The 21,477-nt window shown below is 47.2% G+C and overlaps 1 protein-coding gene across 1 annotated transcript in view; it reads left to right on the top strand.

The window, feature by feature from the left end:
- Nucleotides 1–20,897, top strand: part of bcr (BCR activator of RhoGEF and GTPase) — a 68,220-nt gene extending 47,323 nt beyond the window's left edge. The window contains 15 exon segments of the mRNA XM_076988861.1: nucleotides 5,737–5,858; nucleotides 6,146–6,311; nucleotides 6,582–6,701; nucleotides 8,329–8,404; nucleotides 8,685–8,789; nucleotides 9,072–9,146; nucleotides 9,523–9,620; nucleotides 10,161–10,292; nucleotides 16,942–17,001; nucleotides 17,300–17,409; nucleotides 18,205–18,344; nucleotides 18,845–18,979; nucleotides 19,440–19,545; nucleotides 19,788–19,950; nucleotides 20,045–20,897. Of these exon segments, the coding sequence (XP_076844976.1) occupies nucleotides 5,737–5,858; nucleotides 6,146–6,311; nucleotides 6,582–6,701; nucleotides 8,329–8,404; nucleotides 8,685–8,789; nucleotides 9,072–9,146; nucleotides 9,523–9,620; nucleotides 10,161–10,292; nucleotides 16,942–17,001; nucleotides 17,300–17,409; nucleotides 18,205–18,344; nucleotides 18,845–18,979; nucleotides 19,440–19,545; nucleotides 19,788–19,950; nucleotides 20,045–20,134 (1,698 nt within the window). The 3' untranslated portion in view covers nucleotides 20,135–20,897.
- Nucleotides 20,898–21,477: the final 580 nt, after the last annotated feature.

Here is a 21,477-nt window from a genome sequence, read left to right as displayed (position 1 = left end):
TCAACGCAAACTAAGCCCCCTGTGCGAAGCGTAAAGCACTGTGTCTGAATGCATGTGTACATGAATCATACCAAATCTTAGTGACACCAATAACACACACGCATATGGAGATCGTTGGAGATTTTCTGTGATGTCAAGTTTCATTACCCTCTATGACCTGAAACCACCTGCTTCATCCCACACACATTCCAACTCACTCTCTTTTTACTCTCTCTCTCTCTCTCTCTCTCTCTCTCTCTCTCTCTCTCTCTCTCTCTCTCTCACACACACACTCACACACTCACACACACACACACACACACACACACACACACACACACACACACACACACACACACACACAGAACATATTAATATGTCTACAGCTGTAGCAGGGCTGGTCTGGACTGAAACCAAATTTGCAGTTTGGCTGTACAGTAAATGGATGGATAGATGGATAGATAGATAGATAGATAGATAGATAGATAGATAGATAGATAGATAGATAGATAGATAGATAGATAGATAGATAGATAGATAGATAGATAGATAGATAGATAGATAGATAGATAGATAGATAGATAGATAGATAGATAGAGGTACATTATTGATTGTGTTACAATAGCAGGCAGCAATGACATTTACAGACAACAAATAAACACTGCACTCTCACACACTACACATATTTACACTACACATATTTACACGATGCATGACATTGGAGCAGGACACAGGGATGTTTCCAGTGTTCTGTAGTTTTACCACCATCCCCCTGTCTCTGTCTCCTGTGAGTTCAGCATCAGCCCTCTGGTGGAGCATGGCGTGACCCCCCAGCCCTGTGCACATTGGCCACAGTCGTCTCATAAAACCATTCCAGCATTTTACTGCACACGTTCAGAGACCTTGGTAGTACAGTCTGAACTTCCCCTATCACGTCAGAAATCCACCAGCATCTCCTTGGTCTTGGTGATGTTCAGCTATAGGTGAAGCTCCTCGCACCATCATGCGAACGTCTGCACCAGCATCCTGGACTCCAGCTCATTCCCTTTGTGGATACACACCAGAGGAGTCATCAGAGAGCTTCTGCAGGAGGACAGAGCAGAGTTCCTTGTGGTGTCCCCGTGCTGCTCCACCACTGTCCTTGATGCACAGTTGGGGCAGTCATGGCCTGGCGGTTAGGGAACTGGTCTTGTGACCGGAGGGTTGTGGGTTCGATTCCCAGACAGGCCATGACTGAGGTGCCCTTGAGCAAGGCACCTAACCCCAACTGCTCCCCGGGCGCCGGGCTAGGGCTGCCCACCGCTCTGGGCATGTGTGATCCACAGCCCCCTAGTAATCACTAGTGTGTGTGTGTTCTGACTGCACAGATGGGTTAAAAGCGGAGGACAAATTTCGATTGGGGTGTAAAAATCACAATTGACAAAATATGGCTCATTTCTCATTTCAGTTCTGGGGTCTCAGAAACTGTAACGTAATGCTCAAGTAGTCCACGTTCCAGGAGACTGTAGTCGACTGTAGTCGTTCCAGGAGACTGTAGTCGACTGTAGTCGTTCCAGGAGACTGTAGTCGACTGTAGTCGTTCCAGGAGACTGTAGTCGACTGTAGTCGTTCCAGGAGACTGTAGTCGACTGTAGTCGTTCCAGGAGACTGTAGTCGACTGTAGTCGTTCCAGGAGACTGTAGTCGCGTCCACCTGCACTGCCCTTGGTGTGTTTCTCAGTCGTACGAGTCGAATGGTGTTGATCTCACTTAAGAAATCATAAAACACTATCCTCACCATTACAGCAGCCTCATACAAGTGTGAACCAAGTTACTCTGAGGGTCGGTCACACCTGTGTGCTCCTGGTGTGCCAACAGCAGATGTTCTGATGGGCTGTGCCAGAGGTCTGAGCTGTCCAAGCACCAACCTCTCTCTAAGAGCCTGTGTGAGGCTGATGTACTTACTCCTCACAGTTGCAACAACCAGATTTAGGTGTTGGGACAGTACAGCAGAACCTCCAGAGGTTCCTGTCATAGGGAGATGGAGAACAGGTACTGTAGCACCCACAGAGCTCATGCTGTCTTGTAAACAAAGGAAATACTCAGGAAGTATCGCATAAACTCTGTGATTTAGTCACATCACATTGGATTGCCTGTGAAATATTTTAACAGGACAATGGGGAAGTCTCTTTCTTGGAATGTGTATCGGCTGACTGGAGCGCAGCTGAGTGACTAACAGTGTCTCATTGTGTATTCTGATCCCATAATGTACAGTTGCGTTTCTGGTAATGAGTACTCGCATGTTGCTTGAGTACGGCTGAATGTAAACGCGCTTTTCTTTTCATTTTGTTAATAGTTGCATTGCTTGTTTTATTGTGTTTCCCATCAGCAGTTGTGTAAGATTGCCAGTGTCATATAACTGCAAGGGGCAGATGTTGGGAAAATGGCATGTGATGTGCGGAGACAGCTGCCTTCATGAGCACCTCCGCCTTAAATGTGGGGGAAACAGAGAGTCGTGTTAGGAAGTGTGTGTGTGTGTGTGTGTGTGTGTGTGTGTGTGTGTGTGTGTGTGTGTGTGTGTGTGTGTGTGTGTGTGTGTGTGTGTGTGTGAAGGAGAGAGAGAGAGAGAGAGACTCACCTTCCTCATTCACTGTGTTTGAGAGATTCAGGGTCAGCCCAACACTGACTGGAGAAGTGTGTGTGCTTGTGTGTGTGCGCGTGTGTGTGTGCGCGTGTGGTGGGGGAGGGTGTGGAGAGTGTGAGCAGCTTGTGTTCTGGAGAGTCCTGTGTGCAGGACAGTGGATTAATGCAGCTGTAAGTTAGTGCACATGCCTGTGTGTGTGTGTGTGTGTGTGTGTGTGTGTGTGTGTGTGTGTGTGTGTGTGTGTGTGTGGGGGTGACTTAAGATTTTTTTGTCTTCGGAGTTCTTTTTCAGTGTGAGTAGAGTAGCTCTCTGCAGTTCCTATTGATTTAGCCTTTTAGCCTTTATAGATGTGATGGCTTTATATGGCATACACTCTGAGCTGACACCCATCACTTTTAGAGTCATTTTACTCATCATTTTTGTTGCAATTTATTTTTTGCAAATGCAAAAATTTTTCTTTTTTAATAATGTTGTGTTATGTAATCCAACACGACACAGTTTAAGTCAGATGGCTAGTTTAAAGTAAATAAATAAATATAAATACTATAATATTGTACAGCCACTTCTCAGTGACATACAATGACAGCAAGCATCAAGTTAAGTATTTCCATACAAGACAGACATTTTCCCCAGTGTGTTTAAATAACAGTGGAGCAGCATGAAGTGCTAGATTAAAATACCCCAAATGCTTCTGGTTTTTCCACTTCTGTTTTTTTTTCGTGGGGGCTAGCAGTTGTTCCAGGCCAGAGCAATCACTAAGAGCCTTGTGAAACTCATTCAAATGCGGTTTTAAGAGGCCTCACTGGCATGAAGGTAAATCTCCAGACATGGGGCCTGGTGTGCACAGACTCAGCCTGTGACTGGACACTTCAGAGCTCTTAAGCTCTGGGCAGCCGTGGTGGAGATGCGGTGATGCAGCCTTTAATCAGCCTTTAATTCTGCATTTTACCTCCCTCAGAGGACCCGTGACATCTGAGCGTGGACCCTCTGTACTGTATTTCTGAGAATCCCTGTTTCTATCAGTCACCGTTGATGTCATTAGCCAGGGTCACGTCCAGACAGCGTGGGTTCATTCCTGTGAATCCGTCTGGTTTAAAGTATGAAGGATCTGACTCAGTGGGGGCGGGGCTAGTTTTAATCTCAGAATGGACTTATTGTTTTGAATCTCCCGTGTGAAGGAGGACCGGAAAGGGGGGGAGGGTGGGGTGGGGGTGGGGGGGTGCCTGCTCTAGGGGTGAGATCTGAGCAGCACGCTCTAGGGTGAGATCTGAACAACACACTCTAGGGTGAAATCTGAGCAGCACTCTCTAGGGTGGTCCAGGCTTCCGCAAACACCATTTTACATTTTCATCTTTTAGATTTTCAGCTTTTGGTTTTTGCCTTTGCTCTCAGACCCAGGCAGAACTGCAGAGAGGAGTATATTCCCCCCCAGCCAATCAGCGAGCGCCGCTGGGACACACAGATCGAGTGGCATTGTGGGTAGACGCTGGTCTGAAATCGGTCCTGGCTTCTGGGCTGGCTGTGTGTTGAGAGCTCTCATTCGTTCAGAGCTCCATATAATGGCTCTAGCACGCACGGGCGCACAGAAAACACCTGCACACACACACACACACACACACACACACACACACACACACACACACACACACTTACATCTCTTGGGAAGATGCTCATGTGCTTGTGTGGCTGATGCGACTGGGTCAGTAGAAGCGTGTTGGGCTTGCAGGAAGAGGCATCCCATTGGATGAGCTGCTTGTGATGTCATCTTTTGGGGCCTCAGGGTGACGTCTTGGTGCTAATGTGTAATGTGTAAACATAGGGTGTGTGTGTGTGTGTGTGTGTGTGTGTGTGTGTGTGTGTTTGAGTGATTTTTCTGGGGCAGTATCCATGTATTGTGCTGACAGTGGGGGTGGGGAATGGGGGGGTGCAGGTGAAAGCATCTCATTGGGTGAGCTTTTTGTGATGTCATCTTTTGTTGTCTCACTGCAGAGGTGACGTGTTGCTCTGGGAGCAACGGTGCGTGAATTGTAGTCATAGTGTGTGTGTGTGTGTGTGTGTGTGTGTTTTAGTGCTTTCATTAGAAAAAACTTTCAGGCCTTGCATTATCTCAGCGTATGATCCATAGACAGGGCTTACCTGTTTCAAAATGTCCTCCACATGCTCTTATCTGAACATCACACAAAGGCTTCCAGACTCTGTTCTTTTAATGCCCTTTCCTGGGGGTTGGTGACTCTGTGTCAAAATACGACAAGACTGCCCCCTAATGGCAAACTTCTTAACAACAAACAGTCAAGGCATTTTAGCACTACAGCAACCTTGTCCTTCAGTGCAGCTTTGCCCACAGAGGAATTACAGCACGATCCAAAAACCACAGGCAACCTGGACAGTGCAGTAAACAGTGAAATCTCAAACACGCCAGTTCAAATCAGTGCTTACGTATGTCTGACAGACAAGCGCTGTGTGCTATATCTCTAAAACATAACTGAATAGGACTGTCTGCTAAATATAAATAGGTGGTTAACACTGCACTGGCTTCACGGTGTAGTTTACTGCCGCAGAACACAAGACTACAGTGCATCTTCTGACCAGTTTATCAGCAACCTCTCGCAAATGCTAACTGGACATACCTGAGCATTCTCAACACGGCAGTAAGAAGGCCATGGGTGGGGTGTTGCTCTGAGGTTCCTCTGGGATTTTTGTATATGCAGTCGTGTCAGATTGCATATCTGCCTCCATACACACCCTTCCTCCAGCAGTCCTGTGGCCATGACTGATCACTGGTGAAATTGCAGTAGCTTTGTGAACGACCACAGATTAGCAGTAAATCTTATAGGATATCTACAGGCTGTTTGAAATGAGTAGATAATAATAAGTGAATGTACATTGTTGCATCTTACAGCTTAGCTTATATTCAAAACACATTCACGAACCCTCCATGTGACATTTGCCTGCACTGTTCTGTTCACAATTGTGTTGGAGTGTGTTAATGCTGTGACTCCCCCGTCTTATTAGAGGGCTCATGTGTATATCGAATCCCAGTGCAAGGGCCGGTATCGCGATAATGATCAGTGAACGATGTATCGCGCGGCCATGTCAAGCAGGCATGTTGTGTGTTGTGTGCTCGGTGTGGTGCAGAACCGGCAGCTCCTGAAGGACGGTTTCATGGTGGAGCTGGTGGAGGCCACGAGGAAGCTCCGACACGTCTTCCTCTTCACCGACCTGCTGCTGTGTGCCAAGCTTAAGAAACAGATTGGGGGGTGAGTCTTCTGTATAGGATACTGATCTATATTTTTTTGGTGCTGAAATGCCACGGAGCTGTTGTTGTTTGTTTTGGAAGGGTGGGTGATATAGGCCTCCGCTATAAAAATGTTGTGACTCAAGTCTGTTTAGTCTGTAAACCGAGACTGGGGTCAGTCTCAGTGGAACACTGCACAAACATCTCCACTCTCATTTCTCTTTTATTAGATTCCAATGTGTATTTCTGTCTGCTTTATTAGATTACATCTCATCTTCCCCTCTCTCCCTTGGCCTGTCTCCCCCCCAGGAAGAGCCAGCAGTATGACTGTAAATGGTACATCCCTTTGCCTGATCTGACCTTCCAGGCGTCAGAGGAGAGCGAGCCGCTCCCTATCCCACAAGTCCTGGATGAGGAGCTCGATGCTATTAAGATCAAGATCTCCTCCCTCAGGAATGAGATCCAGAGAGAGAAGGTACAGCACGCTACAGACACTGGGGCTGATTGTGAAGTTCACAGTGGACTGCTAATTTCTAGCCATCCTGAGTTCTTTAAGGAAGCGACTTTTCTCTCCAACGTCTGCGTTCAGAGCAGCTGCTGTAGAGGACGGGCCGGCTTCCTGGTCCTCCGCAGGGGACGGGCCGGCCACAGTTTGGTTAACGTGCTCCACTGTGGTGGGTGTGTAGATGCCTGAGGCTGGTTTATGGGACTGGAACGTTCCCCTCCCCTTCCTTTCCCCACCCAGAGAGCCAATAAAGGGTCAAAGGTCATTGAGAGGTTGCGGAAGAAGCTGTCGGAACAGGAGTCTCTGCTGCTGCTGACCTCGCCAAGCATGCCGCTTCGGGTGCACAACAGGAACGGCAAGGTACGGTACACTCTCACCTGGCTGCAGGTACACACTCACCTGGCTGCAGGTACACACTCACCTGGCTGCAGGTACACTCTCACCTGGCTGCAGGTACACTCTCACCTGGCTGCAGGTACACTCTCTCACCTGGCTGCAGGTACACTCTCTCACCTGGCTGCAGGTACACTCTCTCACCTGGCTGCAGGTACACTCTCTCACCTGGCTGCAGGTACACTCTCTCACCTGGCTGCAGGTACACTCTCTCACCTGGCTGCAGGTACACTCTCTCACCTGGCTGCAGGTACACTCACACACCTGGCTGCAGGTACACTCACACACCTGGCTGCAGGTACACACACTCACCTGGCTGCAGGTACACTCACTCACCTGGCTGCAGGTACACTCTCTCACCTGGCTGCAGGTACACTCTCTCACCTGGCTGCAGGTACACTCACTCACCTGGCTGCAGGTACACTCACTCACCTGGCTGCAGGTACACTCACTCACCTGGCTGCAGGTACACACTCTCACCTGGCTGCAGGTACACACTCTCACCTGGCTGCAGGTACACACTCTCACACCTGGCTGCAGGTACACACTCTCACCTGGCTGCAGGTACACACTCTCACCTGGCTGCAGGTACACACTCTCACCTGGCTGCAGGTACACAATCTCACCTGGCTGCAGGTACACACTCACACCTGGCTGCAGGTACACACTCACACCTGGCTGCAGGTACACACTCTCACCTGGCTGCAGGTACACACTCTCACCTGGCTGCAGGTACACAATCTCACCTGGCTGCAGGTACACAATCTCACCTGGCTGCAGGTACACACTCTCACCTGGCTGCAGGTACACTCTCACACCTGGCTGCAGGTACACTCTCACACCTGGCTGCAGGTACACACTCTCACCTGGCTGCAGGTACACACTCTCACTTGGCTGCAGGTACACTCACACCTGGCTGCAGGTACACTTTCTCACCTGGCTGCAGATACACACTCTCACCTGGCTGCAGGTACACTCACTCACCTGGCTGCAGGTACACTCACTCACCTGGCTGCAGGTACACTCACTCACCTGGCTGCAGGTACACTCACTCACCTGGCTGCAGGTACACTCACTCACCTGGCTGCAGGTACACACTCTCACCTGGCTGCAGGTACACTCACACACCTGGCTGCAGGTACACTCACACACCTGGCTGCAGGTACACTCACACACCTGGCTGCAGGTACACTCACACACCTGGCTGCAGGTACACACTCACACACCTGGCTGCAGGTACACACTCACACACCTGGCTGCAGGTACACAGGTACACTCACACACCTGGCTGCAGGTACACTCACACACCTGGCTGCAGGTACACTCACACACCTGGCTGCAGGTACACTCACACACCTGGCTGCAGGTACACTCACTCACCTGGCTGCAGGTACACTCACTCACCTGGCTGCAGGTACACTCACTCACCTGGCTGCAGGTACACTCACACACCTGGCTGCAGGTACACTCTCACACCTGGCTGCAGGTACACTCAATCACCTGGCTGCAGGTACACACACCTGGCTGCATGTACACTCACACCACTGTCTGTCTACTCATCTCATTCCTGCTCATATTGTTTGTTTGTTTCCAGAGCTACGTGTTCCTTATCTCGTCTGACTACGAGCGTGCAGAGTGGAAGGATACGATACGGGAACAGCAGAAGAAATGTAGGTGCCCACGTGTGCAGTCAGCCGCCCACGTGACCTTCGTCTGCCAGCACACGCAGCAAGACACTGTCCTGATGTTACCTCTGCTGATCTGTAGCTCCTTTAACATGCTTCTCCCTCCTTTTAACATCACAACGTGTTTTTTGTTTAAGAAAAGTATGCATGTGCACAGCTAACATACCAACCTACCTTCCCACGCACCGGGATACTTTGACCAGAAATGTGTGTTAATCTTTCATAAGTAGTGGCTCATTTCTCCGACACTGATTGTGTATTCCAGGCTTTAAGAGCTTCTCCCTGAACTCTATGGAACTGCAGATGCTCACTAATTCATGCCTGAAGCTCCAGACCGTCCATCATGTTCCTCTTACAATTAACACAGAAGGTGAGGGTTCCTGAACGCTGGTGAGGTGGTGTTGAGCGAGCAGGATCCATAGCACAGACATGACGCCCGAGTGGGGTGGCCTCCCTCCACTAGAGGGAGCTGTAAGTTAAATGACAAACTGTCAGCAATGTTGCCCATTTATGTCTCAGCACCTGTGATTTACAAGGCAAAAGTTCATCATTTTCTAGATCCAGCATAGTAGTCTTGATCCAAACCTGGGTGAGGTTGATGAGGAGTGAGAGGGCTGCTGTGAGTCCTGCTTTTGTCCTGTCTGTCCTGCAGAGGAAGAGTGTCCCGGCCTACACGGCTTTCTCAACGTGATCATCCACTCCGCCTCTGGACTCAAGCAGAGCTTAAGTGAGTCCTTCTGTTTGCCTGGGTGTCTGAATACTTGTCTCTCCCTCCCCCTCTCTCTCTCCCCCCTCTTTCTCCCTCTTTTCCTTTCTTTCTTTGTTTTTAGTTTCTCTTTAGTTACACTTTTTTTTGTTGTTGACTGGCTCACTCTCACTAACTTGTCCTCTTGTAGTCGCTCACTATTATATAGACACACACACTCACCCTCACACACACTCACTCACTCACTCACACACACACTGTTCATGGTCCCTTTTTACCTGGCAGGCCCATCCAGTGGCATGAGTTATTCTTTCCTCTGAACTACTGGTACTGATTTGGTACTGTGGGCCTGCGTGCTTCATCTCTGCTGACGCCAGTGTCTGCTTTCTAATCTCAGATCTCTACTGCACGCTGGAGGTCGACTCCTTTGGGCTGTTTGTGAACAAGGCCAAAACGAGAGTCTACAGGTACACCACGGAGCCCAAATGGAACGAGGTAGGATCGCTTCTGCCCCTTACTGCAGACGTGGGAGCTGTAACACACACTAAACACGCCTGTTATAGGCCAAAAATATCATTTACAATCTCGTACATAAAACTATTAACTCCTTAATTCAAGTATTTGTCGTTTATTTACAAAGGGTGGCTATCAAAAGATAAAAGTGCCTGATGTTTTTCCTCGATGTTCAGGGTTTTAATGCCAGAAGTGGCTTGGGGTGATAATAGAGGCTAAGATGCAAACATTTTTCCTCTTCCTGCAAGGCATGTTCCCACAGTCAGAGACGACTCCCTTCCCCTGGAGGCTGTTTCATTCAGCCTTGGGAGCAGTTATCTGCTTTTCTTCAGCAAACACCTTAAGGCAGAAAAAAAGAGTGTTTGAAAAATGCATCAGTATAGAATAATAATAATTATTATTATTATAATATCATTTTTATTTGTAAAAATAAAACATTGGGTTTTACACAATAAATATAAGAAAACTGGCAAGTTGCATTATGGGTAATATTTGTAACTCCTCTGCTCCTTTGTGGCACAGGAGTTTGAGATCGAGCTGGAGGGCTCGCAGACCCTGAGGCTGCTTTGCTACGAGAAGAGCTACAACAGAAGTAAGACGAACAAAGAAGACTGCGAGAGCAGCGACCACATCATTGGCAAAGGACAGATTCCGGTACGTGGCCTCAGCTCACCGTCAGCCAATCACAGCGTCCCTCACACAAGGGCATCGTGCGGTGGCCGTAAACGAAGACGTCGAGCGTTCTTTCACGCCATCGGACCTTTTATGATTTCCTGAGCTATTAGTGGAAAGTTGGGTGCAGTGGGTGCAGGTTTTCATACATCAGCGAGGCTACGCTTCTGACCTGGATGAATGGGGTCAAAGGTGTAGCTGACGGACGACAGCATCATTACGTGATCTATTTCACCCAGGCCTTTTATCCGTGCAGGAGGCTTTCTGTAATGATGTTCCTGGGTGCCGTAGGTTTTACTGAATGATATCATCCATAATTCAGCTGTTCTCTTGTGAAAATGTCAGAGGAAGAAATCTGACTCTATAATCACCCTCGCCAGTGTCATCAGCGGGGTGTACGGGCCCGTCTCAGTGCTGCTCTGACCACTGCCACTCTGCAGGGGGGCCTTCGCCCTCGTGTACTCTTTAGCCTGTGTGACGTCAGGCTGTGGGGGGCCTTGGTGTGGGTTTAGTGTTTCAGAGATGATGAAGGTGCTTTGATCTGCTGGCGTCCCACGCTCCTGCATGTCCTGAGGATTCGGGACTCCGCATCACAGCATGTCGTCTTCATAGAAAGCCTTTATTTCCCCCAAACGTATGCAGCCAACCCAAACACCCCTCCCTGTTTACGTTGGAGCAACTGAGCACTGTATAGTTGGCTAAAAGAGAGTGTTTTGTTCGTTTGATTATGATTAATGTTTTAACTCTGACAGACACATGGTCAACGATAAGCTTTGTATTTTAGATTGTGTTTATACTTTGGTACTATAGCAGGTACAAGATTGTACAAGTAGGCAGAGTTGTATAGTAACGAAGTAGAACTACTTCACTACTGTACTTAAGTACTAAAATGCTGTATCTGTACTTTACTGGAGTATTATTTTTTTCTCCTACTTCCACTTTTACTTCACTACATATTTTCCATCAGTTTAATACTTTTACTCCGATATATTTTTTACGTGCTGTATAGTTACTCGTTACAATTATAAACATGTTAGCTGGCGCTGTCACCGGGTCAAGCGATCAGGCCGTCTTATGAAAACTGCGCATGCTCCGGTCGCGTCTCGTTAACTCTGCTGCTGCCTTCACTGAACACTTGAGCTTCGTAATCTAGGTTCACTTGACACGCTGTTAAGCCTGGTTTACAGCCTGGTTTATACTTTCGCGAGCGACCGTAGCGCGCAGCTCCGCCCACCTCGCGCGACCCTGCGCGAGCGGTGACTTTCGCGAACGTCGCGAGCGTCGCTGCAGTGTTCTCCGAAACGATAGGTGGCGATAGGTGGCAGTGGAGAATAAAAAACCCCTGCAAAACCGGGGAAAGAACATTTTTACCTGACCAGAGACCGTATATATATACACCAGGCATCAAACATAATATGGCTTTGCAGTGTTGTCCGAAACGATACGTTAACAAATACGAGCCTCTTGTAATTCCAGGGCGAAACATGAGAGAACATGAAGACGTTAAGATTGGGCGTTTTGAAAATAAACAACCATAAACTAATGTGATAAAAAAGCGAATTATTTAGATTCATTTCGAGTATATGTATAAATATTTAACTTAATTAAGTTTAACGTGCTGGGAAATATTGAAATGGACCTTTAAGGTGACGTACAAGTGCTTTAATTCCACCTTGTTTAGGTGTATGAACCCGGCAAACATGACTTTGTCCATCGCACTGAAGCGCGGCGCGCGCGCGAAGTTACAAAATTCGAGAGGTGGCGCGAGGCCCTCGCGCACGGGCGGAGCCACCGCGATTACGTCATTTTCGCCGCGCGGACCCTCGAGGGCCTCGCGCGTCGTGCACCTCTCGAATTTTGTAACTTCGCGCGCGCGCCGCGCTTCAGCGCGATGGACAAAGTTCATGTTTGCCGGGTTCATACACCTATACAAGGTGGAATTAACCCTCTACTGCACGCATTATTACACCAACATGCAAAAAATTTTTACAGTGTTTTTTATCACTTAAAATGAACTTAGATTTATATATTTAAAGTTTTTTTAGAAATATTTATTTTTTAAGGGGTACGTTTTGGTACGTTGCCATATGGCAACATTGTGCAACAATGGAAACAAGATCATACAGATCATAGAACTTTCATAGATGAGTATAATTAGTTTTGTTCACTGGAAAATGTTACAATTGATTAATCAATGAGAAATTTGTAATAAAAAGTGACATCTCATTCCTAATCCATAGGGTTCAATATGACGTTGGTCCACCCGTTGCATCTAGAACAGCTTCAACTCTTCTGGGAAGGCTGTCCACAAGGTTTAGGAGTGTGTTTATAGGGAATATTGACCATTCTTTATAAGCGTATTTGTGAGGTCACATACTGATGTTGGATGAGAAGGCCTAGCTCTCAGTTTCCGCTCTAATTCATCCCAAAGGTGTTCTATCGGGTAATGGGCAGGCCAGTCAAGTTCATCCACACCAGACTCTACCATCCATGTCTTTGCGTTACTCCAAGGACCTTGCGTTGTGCACTGGTGCACAGTCATGTTAGAAGAGGAAGGGGCCAGCTCCAAACTGTTCCCACAAAGTTGGGAGCATGGAATTGTCCAAAATGTCTTGGTATGCTGAAGCATTCAGAGTTCCTTTCACTGGAACTAAGGGGCCAAGCCCAGCTCCTCAAAAACAACCCCACACCATAATCTCCCTCCACTTGTACATGCATGGCTTGGATGCAGCTGCTTGTCCATGGAAACCCATTCCATGAAGCTCTCTGTGCAATGTTCTTGAGCTAATCTGAAGGCCACATGAAGTTTGGATGTCTGTAGTGATTGACTCTGCAGAAAGTTGGCGACCTCTTCACAGGTCTTCAGCATCCACTGACCCCACTCCGTCAGTTTACGTGGCCTACCACTTTGTGCCATTTATCTTATGACATGGTACACAAAAGAATAAACATATTTGTAAGCATATAAGCATATCTGTAAACATATCTGTCTAGTCCTACACCATTTATCTATCTATGTGTCTGTCTAGCTCCACTGACTATATTGTTCCATTGTTGCACAATGTTGCCATTTGGCAACGCACCTAATTTTTTGAATAAAAAGACAATATTATCATAATTTAAAAATTTTTCTAATAAAATTAAGTCATAACGCCCCACAGAATCTGTCAGTATTTTTTGTAATGCTGTAAATGGACGAAAAAATGGCAAAATCATTGTAGATTGAGCAGCTCTTCGTCAGGTGACCTCAGTATGGGAACAGTGTGGGAAAAAGCACGACTTTGGAAGGAATAAATGTCATGTGATGTCCCCCAAGCACATAATTGGTTAAACTAAGGCCCCAGGTTCTATGTAAAAGCCAATCAGTATTGAAGTTTATTTTTAAATACCAGGAAATTGCAAAGAAATGGTATGTTGCCATATGGCAACACCGTGCAGTAGAGGGTTAAAGCACTTGTACGTCACTTTAAAGGTCCATTTCAATATTTCCCAGCACGTTAAACTTAATTAAGTTAAATATTTATACATATACTCGAAATGAATCGAAATAATTCGCTTTTTTATCACATTAGTTTATGGTTGTTTATTTTCAAAACGCCCAATCTTAACGTCTTCACGTTCTCTCATGTTTCGCCCTGGAATTACAAGAGGCTCGTATTTGTTAACGTATCGTTTCGGACAACACTGCAAAGTCATATTTACGTTTGATGCCTGATGTGTATATATACGGTCTCTGGTCAGGTAAAAATGTTCTTTCCCCGGTTTTGCAGGGGTTTTTTATTCTCCACTGCCACCTATCGCCACCTATCGTTTCGGAGAACACTGCAGCGACGCTCGCGACGTTCGCGAAAGTATAAACGCCTACACCGCTCGCGCAGGGCGGTGTAGGCGTTTATACTTTCGCGAGCGGTGTAGGCGTTTAGGTCGACCCTGCGCGAGCGGTGTAGGCGTTTATACTTTCGCGAGCGTCGCTGCAGTGTTCTACATACGAGTATATGTATAAATATTTAACTTAATTAGGTTTAACGTGCTGGGAAATATTGAAATGGACCTTTAAAGTGACGTACAAGTGCTTTAATTCCACCTTGTATAGGTGTATGAACCCGGCAAACATGACTTTGTCCATCGCGCTGAAGCGCGGCGCGCGCGCGAAGTTCAAAATTCGAGAGGTGCACGACCTCGCGCCGCGACTGCGCGCGAGGCCCTCGCGCACGGGCGGAGCCACAGCGATTACGTCATTTTCGCCGCGCGGACCCTCGCGCCGCTCGCGGCGCGTCAAGTATAAACCAGGCTTCAGATTGGGCGTTTTGAAAATAAACAACCATCAAATGTGATAAAAAGCGAATTATTTCGAATCATTTCGAGTATATGTATTAATATTTAACTTAATTATGTTTATCGTGCTGGAAAATATTGAAATGGACCTTGAAAGTGCCGTACAAGTGCTTTAATTTCACCTTATAAAGGTGTATGAACCCTGAAAACATGACTTTGTCGATCGCGCTGAAGCGCGGCACGCGCGCGAAGTTACAAAATTCGAGAAGTGCACCTCGCGCACGGGCGGAGCCTCAGCGATTACGTCATTTTCGCCGCGCGGACCCTCGCGCCGCGTCAAGTATACTTTCGCGAGCGACCGTAGCGCGCGACTCCGCGCGAGCGGTGTAGGCGTTTATACTGTCGCGAACGTCGCGAGCGTCGCTGCAGTGTTCTCCGAAACGATAGGTGGCAGTGGAGAATAAAAATAAACCAGGCTTTACTGCGGCAAGGGTCCGCGCGGCAAAAATGACGCAATCGCGGTGGCTCCGCCCATGCGCGTTAACCACGCGCGCATTCGCGTCGCGAGGTCGTGCACCTCTCGATTTTTGTGCGTGTGAAGTTACAAGGTGGAATTCATGCACTTGTACGGCACTTTGAAGGTCCATTTTCAGTATTTTCCAGCACCTTCAGCTTCATTTACATATTTATACAAATACACATATATTCGAAATTATTTCAAATAATTCGCTTTTTATCTCATTAAAAGAGATGGTACCGTGTTTGGTAACAGCAGAAGAGCGCAATAAGCACTAGTTAGGTTAGATATCTTAGCTAACTAACCTAATTATGTTCATGGCGTGCTGCAGAATTCACTTAACATTAGCTGGCAATAAAGGCGACGTGCTGACTAATCATGTGCCCATTTTATAGTGTAGTGTTTTTATAGGGTAAGGGCATTTATTGGGGGTAAACGCAGGGCAGTAAGCTCACCCTTAGAATCCGACGGACGGATTTTACGTCCAAAATACACCTCGCTTTCTCAGCTAAATTATGGCGAATTTGTACTTTTGCGTCAAACCTACAACGTAGCGGGACATAGGTTATCTGTTTTTTGTGTACGAAGTGTTAACCCCAGTTTTTTAAGTACATACAGAACACTTGTATTTGTGATCTTTGACATCTTTGATTTGTAAGTGATATATAAAAACAATTGATAATCAAACTTTGATGGCTTTCTTTAATTAATTCAAAACACAATACTTGTACTTTTTACTTTCAGTAGTTGAGTAATAAATTTTAGATTAAACTACTTGCAATACTCAAGTACAAAAAATGCTGAATACTTCTGTACTTCTACTTAAGTAAAGTTTTTAAAGAACACTTCAACTTCTACTCAAGTAAATGTTTTGATAGAGTACTTGTACTTTTACTCAAGTATGGGTCTCGAATACTTTATACAACACTGCAAGTAGGTACAATCAAGTAAAGACATGCATATACTAAAATGTTATAACTTGAATGTCATTTTATTCGTGTTGACATGTTTTATACCCTGATGGCACAAGCAACCAAAAACACCCAACAAATGAACGTTAAGGCACAGCCACTTTTCCACAGATGCAATGAGTGGAAATCGATGCTTCCCACAATAGAGAAAGAGCTAGATTCAAAATGTCGTAAACAAACAAGGATCTGATTTAAATAACTGCACTGGCTTAAGATCCTTAGCAAGGCTTGGAGACTGGCAGGAGTGTGGTGTGAAGAAGGATCCGTGAGAGGGCGGCGTTCAGCCGCAGGTAGACAGTCCTGGGGGGGCGTGTGGGTTCTGGCAGCAGGAGTGGCAGGAGCGACGGGAGTGTTTTAACACGGTCGTCTCCCTGCAGGACTCTGAGCTCCAGCTCTGTGAGGCTCGGCGCTCCGTGCTGATCTTTCTGGTTTTCATAACGGCGCCTTCAGTGATTCGGGAGAAAGGCCGTGGTGTATTTGTGGTTAACCGTCCTTAAGTGGGACCACCGGCACAGCTGCAGGGAGGAGCTGCTGTGTGGGGGCTCTGGCCGGGTCGGGGTGACTGGTCAGAGCCCGCTTAACACACGCTTCTGATTCTTTCTTCCAGTTTGGGTAGAGGCCTGGGTGTATTTCTCTCAACTGTTTTTCTCTGAACTGTAATCTTCTATTGCTTTCATGATGTCAAATTGCTGTCAGAGATTAAACAAAAAAACAGGTTAGGGTTAGGGACTGAGGAGTGCATTTATGTACATAGCCTGTCACTCCTGACTGAACTACCTACCTTTTAGACTGGTTTCACTGTAGTATTAATGCAGGAAGTGTAATGCGGGCATGTTCATCTGTCTGTGTGTCTGTCTGTGTGTCTCAGCTGGACCCCCAGATGCTTCAGGGAAAGGACTGGCAGAGGACGGTCATTCCTATGAGTGGAGTGAGTATGAGAGTCTCTCCTCCCTGACCTTCTGATGTCTGCTGTAACGACAGACGTTCTGCCCCTGGGGCAGAGCGTAAACAGACCAACACGGTAGATGGTCAATCACCCTGGCACACGCAATGTTTGATTAAGACAAGCGATTCCAGCAGGAGTCAGAGGTTTTTAAAGATATTTAAATATTCACCTATAATAAAGAGAGATGACATTTATTTAATTATCATATCATATGCTGAAAGTCTGTGGTGGTGTTGTTATATTGTGGTGGTCTGTGTGTTCTTGAATCGCTATGTTGCAGATTGAGGTGAAACTGTCCATGAAGTTCACCAGCAGAGAGTTCAGCTTGAAGCGAATGTCTTCGTGTAAACAAGCGGGAGTGTTTGGAGTGAAGATCTCCACGGTGACCAAGTGAGTAACCAGGATGGAGCTGTAGAGGTGGATGAACTACACCTCTGAAGGATGGGGATCGGTAGCTTGTTGGTGCATTGTGTGTGTGTGTGTGTGTGTGTGTGTGTGTGGTCAGGTGACCAGCGTTCACTGATCCACAGGAATGTGATTCGCTAATCTGAGAGGCAGCAGGAACAAGCTCCCCTGGCAACAGGCCCTTTGCCTCCTAATCCCATCACCCATGGCAACACAGTGCCATAGTAACCCCATTAACCAAGCGTGTCTGCTCCAGGACACTGTTGGGGATTGTCCCGCTCCTAATCCCATCTGGACCGGATGCCCCAGCGCACTTCATGGAGGGGTTAAAAGTTTACTCTTACTGGAAATGCAGGAGACATAAAATAATAATAAATAAAGTGGAAAAAACATCTTACATCTTTAACTGGTGGCAGGGTTACTTCAGATTGGATTAGCATGTAACTGAATAAGAAGCTGTCTCACACCCCCTTATGGTGTATGTTATCTTCACTCGTGTAAGAGAACACGGGAGGGTTGACGGAGTGAAACCGACGGTTCATGATGAAAGTAAATGAAGCAGATTAAGATTAAGGGCTTAGATGAAGGTGCTTCAGGAGAGGAGACAGTTTAGAAAGAGGAGAGGAGTTTAGAAAACAAAATTGCAAACCTCTTCACATTTCCATGAGAGGATTTTATGGCTAAAGTTGATTGACACTAATAAACACTTTAACAAGCTGCCTAATTGGTATTAAGGGTTAATGTGCAAGGGGTGACCGTAGCGTTTCCTCTGCCCCCCAGGCGAGAGCGCTCTAAGGTGCCCTACATCGTACGCCAGTGCCTGGAGGAGGTGGAGCGCAGGGGGATGGAGGAGGTCGGCATCTACCGCGTCTCCGGAGTGGCCACCGACATCCAGGCCCTCAAAACGGCCTTTGACACCAGTGAGTATGCACGGGACAACGGCCCTCCAGTCACACAGCTCAGGCCTTTAGGGCAGTAAGTGTGCCAAATGTGTGTACCAGCTTGAATGCCAAAAGATCTGGGGACCATGGCCTGATGTTGCGTAAAGGGTCGAGTCCTGGTCCTTAGATATTTTCCTTCTTTTTGAGTGAGTACACTTGATTACCAATGGCGAGACACAATTTTGCTGTCTAATAAACTGCCTAAAAGTTCTCAGAGTACATATTGCATTCTTAAATATTTGCTAATTTATGGCAACATCATGACACATCATGGTAGTGTTGAACATTTATCCCACATTATTTCTTTTATTGTGCACGCTGTACGTGTGGATTGTGGTTTGTTTGAATGATCTAGTGGCTCGTGTTATTGTGAGTGACAGAAATGAAATCTTGGCAGATTGCCTGTATTTGCTGTAGTCGGACCTCTCTCTCATTCTTTCTCTCTCTCTCTCCCCCTCACTCCCTCCTTTAATGCGTAGATCATAAGGACGTGTCGGTAATGATGAGTGAGATGGATGTGAACGCCATCGCAGGAACGTTGAAGCTGTATTTCCGGGAGCTTCCGGAGCCTCTGTTCACAGATGAGCTCTACCCCAACTTTGCTGGAGGCATTGGTCAGTCACTGCGCCGTATCTACTCGCACACTTCCACGCACACTCAGGACTATGGACATGTTTTACTTACGTGACGTCTTACTACTGTCATGCAGACTGAATAGAAACAAACTGTCTCCCCTCTGTCTCGAGCCCACAGACAGCTGTGAGTTAGCATCGGGTAATTTTAGGTGTCCTAAAATTACTAATATTTACATTTTTAATAAGTGCTACTTCTCCCGTTGTTTCTATGTGCTCACTTGCAGTGTATTTGGAAGACAGATTGTTCAGCGAGTCTGATTGTGTGTGTGTGTGTGTGTGTGTGTGTGCGCAGCCCTCTCAGACAGTGTTCTGTGAGTCTGATTGTGTGTTTAGTGAGTCTGACTGTGCTCGTGTGCACCCCACAGACAGTGTGTTCAGTGAGTCTAATCGTGTGTGTGTGTGTGTGTGTGTGTGTGTGTGTGTGTGTGTGTGTGTGCAGCCCTCTCAGACAGTGTGGCGAAGGAGAGTTGTATGCTGAACCTGCTGCTCTCTTTGCCTGAACCCAACCTGGTCACGTTCCTCTTCCTCCTGGATCACCTGAAGAGGTAAGAGCAACTCTGACTCCTCCCACTGGTCACTCCTTCCTCCTGGGAAAGGACCGTTTAGCATTTACAACAAGCTGTATCTGCATGTCTCGCTGTGACTGTGTCTCTCTCCATCTCTGTCTCTCTCCATGTGTCTCTCTCTGTGACTGTGTGTCTCTCTATGTGTCTCTCTCTGTCTCTTTGTGTCCTTAATCCAATAGTCCACTTCTGCTTCTTCTCATTTTTTTTATATGTGTTTGCAGGGTTGCGGAAAAGGAGAGTGTGAATAAAATGTCCCTTCACAACCTGGCCACCGTGTTTGGACCGACTCTACTCCGGCCGGCGGAGAAAGACAGCAAAATCCCCACCAATCCCACGCAGCCAATCAGCATGGGCGACAGCTGGTCCCTGGAGGTCATGTCCCAGGTACATTCCAAGTTGACCATGCCGCTATGCTGCTGTCTTGAAGTGAACCCTACTTAGGCACTTATTTCCTGTGTTCTCTCATTTCCTGCTTTAGGTGCAGGTTTTGCTCTATTTCCTTCAGCTGGAGACCATTCCCACACCAGACAGTAAGAGACAGAGCATTCTCTTCTCCACTGAGGTGTAGCGGGGCTACACGAGCCGCTCTGTTAACGCCTTACTCACTGGACCCAGGAGCAAAGGACGAGGGAGACCCCTGCTGGACAGTAGCAGGAATGACTTTACTTTATCTCCCTTCTGTTCCACATATCACCACTAGATGGCGCCAACTCCAAACTGAAGACATGCATAATAACACCGCCAGCTTAGCGTTGTCTGACCAGTAGTCCTGTATTTTGCCTCTTTTGCTCTCCAGTGAGGAACTGCACAGACTGTGGGCCCAAAGCCAATGTTCCCAAAACCCTGACCTCCCCCTCGACCACCACCACCCCCCCACCAACCACCACCACCTCCAGCCGTGGACTGCGTCAGATTTGCCTGGCTGCACTGGCCCCGCCTCTGGCAGCCTGCGGGCCCCTCCTACCTCCCTGTGATTCCTCCTCGGTGCGTCCGCTCAAAGTCATGGCGCTGTAGTGCCGCTACGTCCGAGCTACGTCCGAGCTACGTCCACCTACGCACTCCGGCGGAGGCCGAACTGCCCAGCTGCTATGGCCGAGCGTGGCTTGCCTGCAGCAAACTCGTAGGGCTTTTTTTTTGTTTGTTTTGTTTAGTTCCTTTATGTTGATGTTATTGAAGTAATAAATTAGGATACGTAAGTTGTAAACTGCGTACACGATGCTGTTTTATCATCAGTGTTGATGTGGTGATAGTTCAACCATTTCAGCCTCATGGAGCCGACACTAAAGCAGCCACGGTAGGAGGAGACGAGACGGGGGGGGGGGGCGTGTCGGGGGGTCTCGGAGCGGCGGGGAGGGCGTGTCCTCCTCGTACGTCGTGTGACGCGTGATTATGAGAGAGCTGAACACGTTGCTCCCCAGGAAGACTTCGGGTGGTTGTTTTTTGTTTTTTTTTACAAAGCATTTGCTTACCCTGCTGAGATAAACGAAGTCGTGACGGAGCACTGAGGGACGACAGGAGCCGCGTGGTCTCCTAGACCTTCTGCTTCACCGAATGCCGACGTTCTCATTCGGTTGGTGTTGTTGTGTTTGCCCCTCAGGCCTTTTGTAAGCAGTAGGTAAGTTATGTTCAGTAGAACGTTTTTTTTTTTTTTTCCTATTGTGATTGGTTGTTCTATTTTTCAGTACTGCCAACATGTTTTTGTATCGAGAGAGACAGCCTTGCAAAAATATGTATGACCATAAATCAAATGGCCCATTACTTTTTTGTTGTTTTTTTTTTATTCATGATTTTTTTGGAATAGTGTAATTCTCATTAAATATAAGGTCATTATTTGTTTTGGGGACAGATGTTAAAAGACTCTTTTGTGCGTTTATTGCAAAGATGCATCAGATGCACCATCCCTCATAATGA

Source organism: Brachyhypopomus gauderio, unplaced genomic scaffold, assembly GCF_052324685.1.
Source record: "Brachyhypopomus gauderio isolate BG-103 unplaced genomic scaffold, BGAUD_0.2 sc64, whole genome shotgun sequence".
NCBI classification, from domain to species: domain Eukaryota; kingdom Metazoa; phylum Chordata; class Actinopteri; order Gymnotiformes; family Hypopomidae; genus Brachyhypopomus; species Brachyhypopomus gauderio.
The sequence above is the reverse complement of the archived record's forward strand: the minus strand, read 5'-3'. Positions and strand labels throughout refer to the sequence as shown.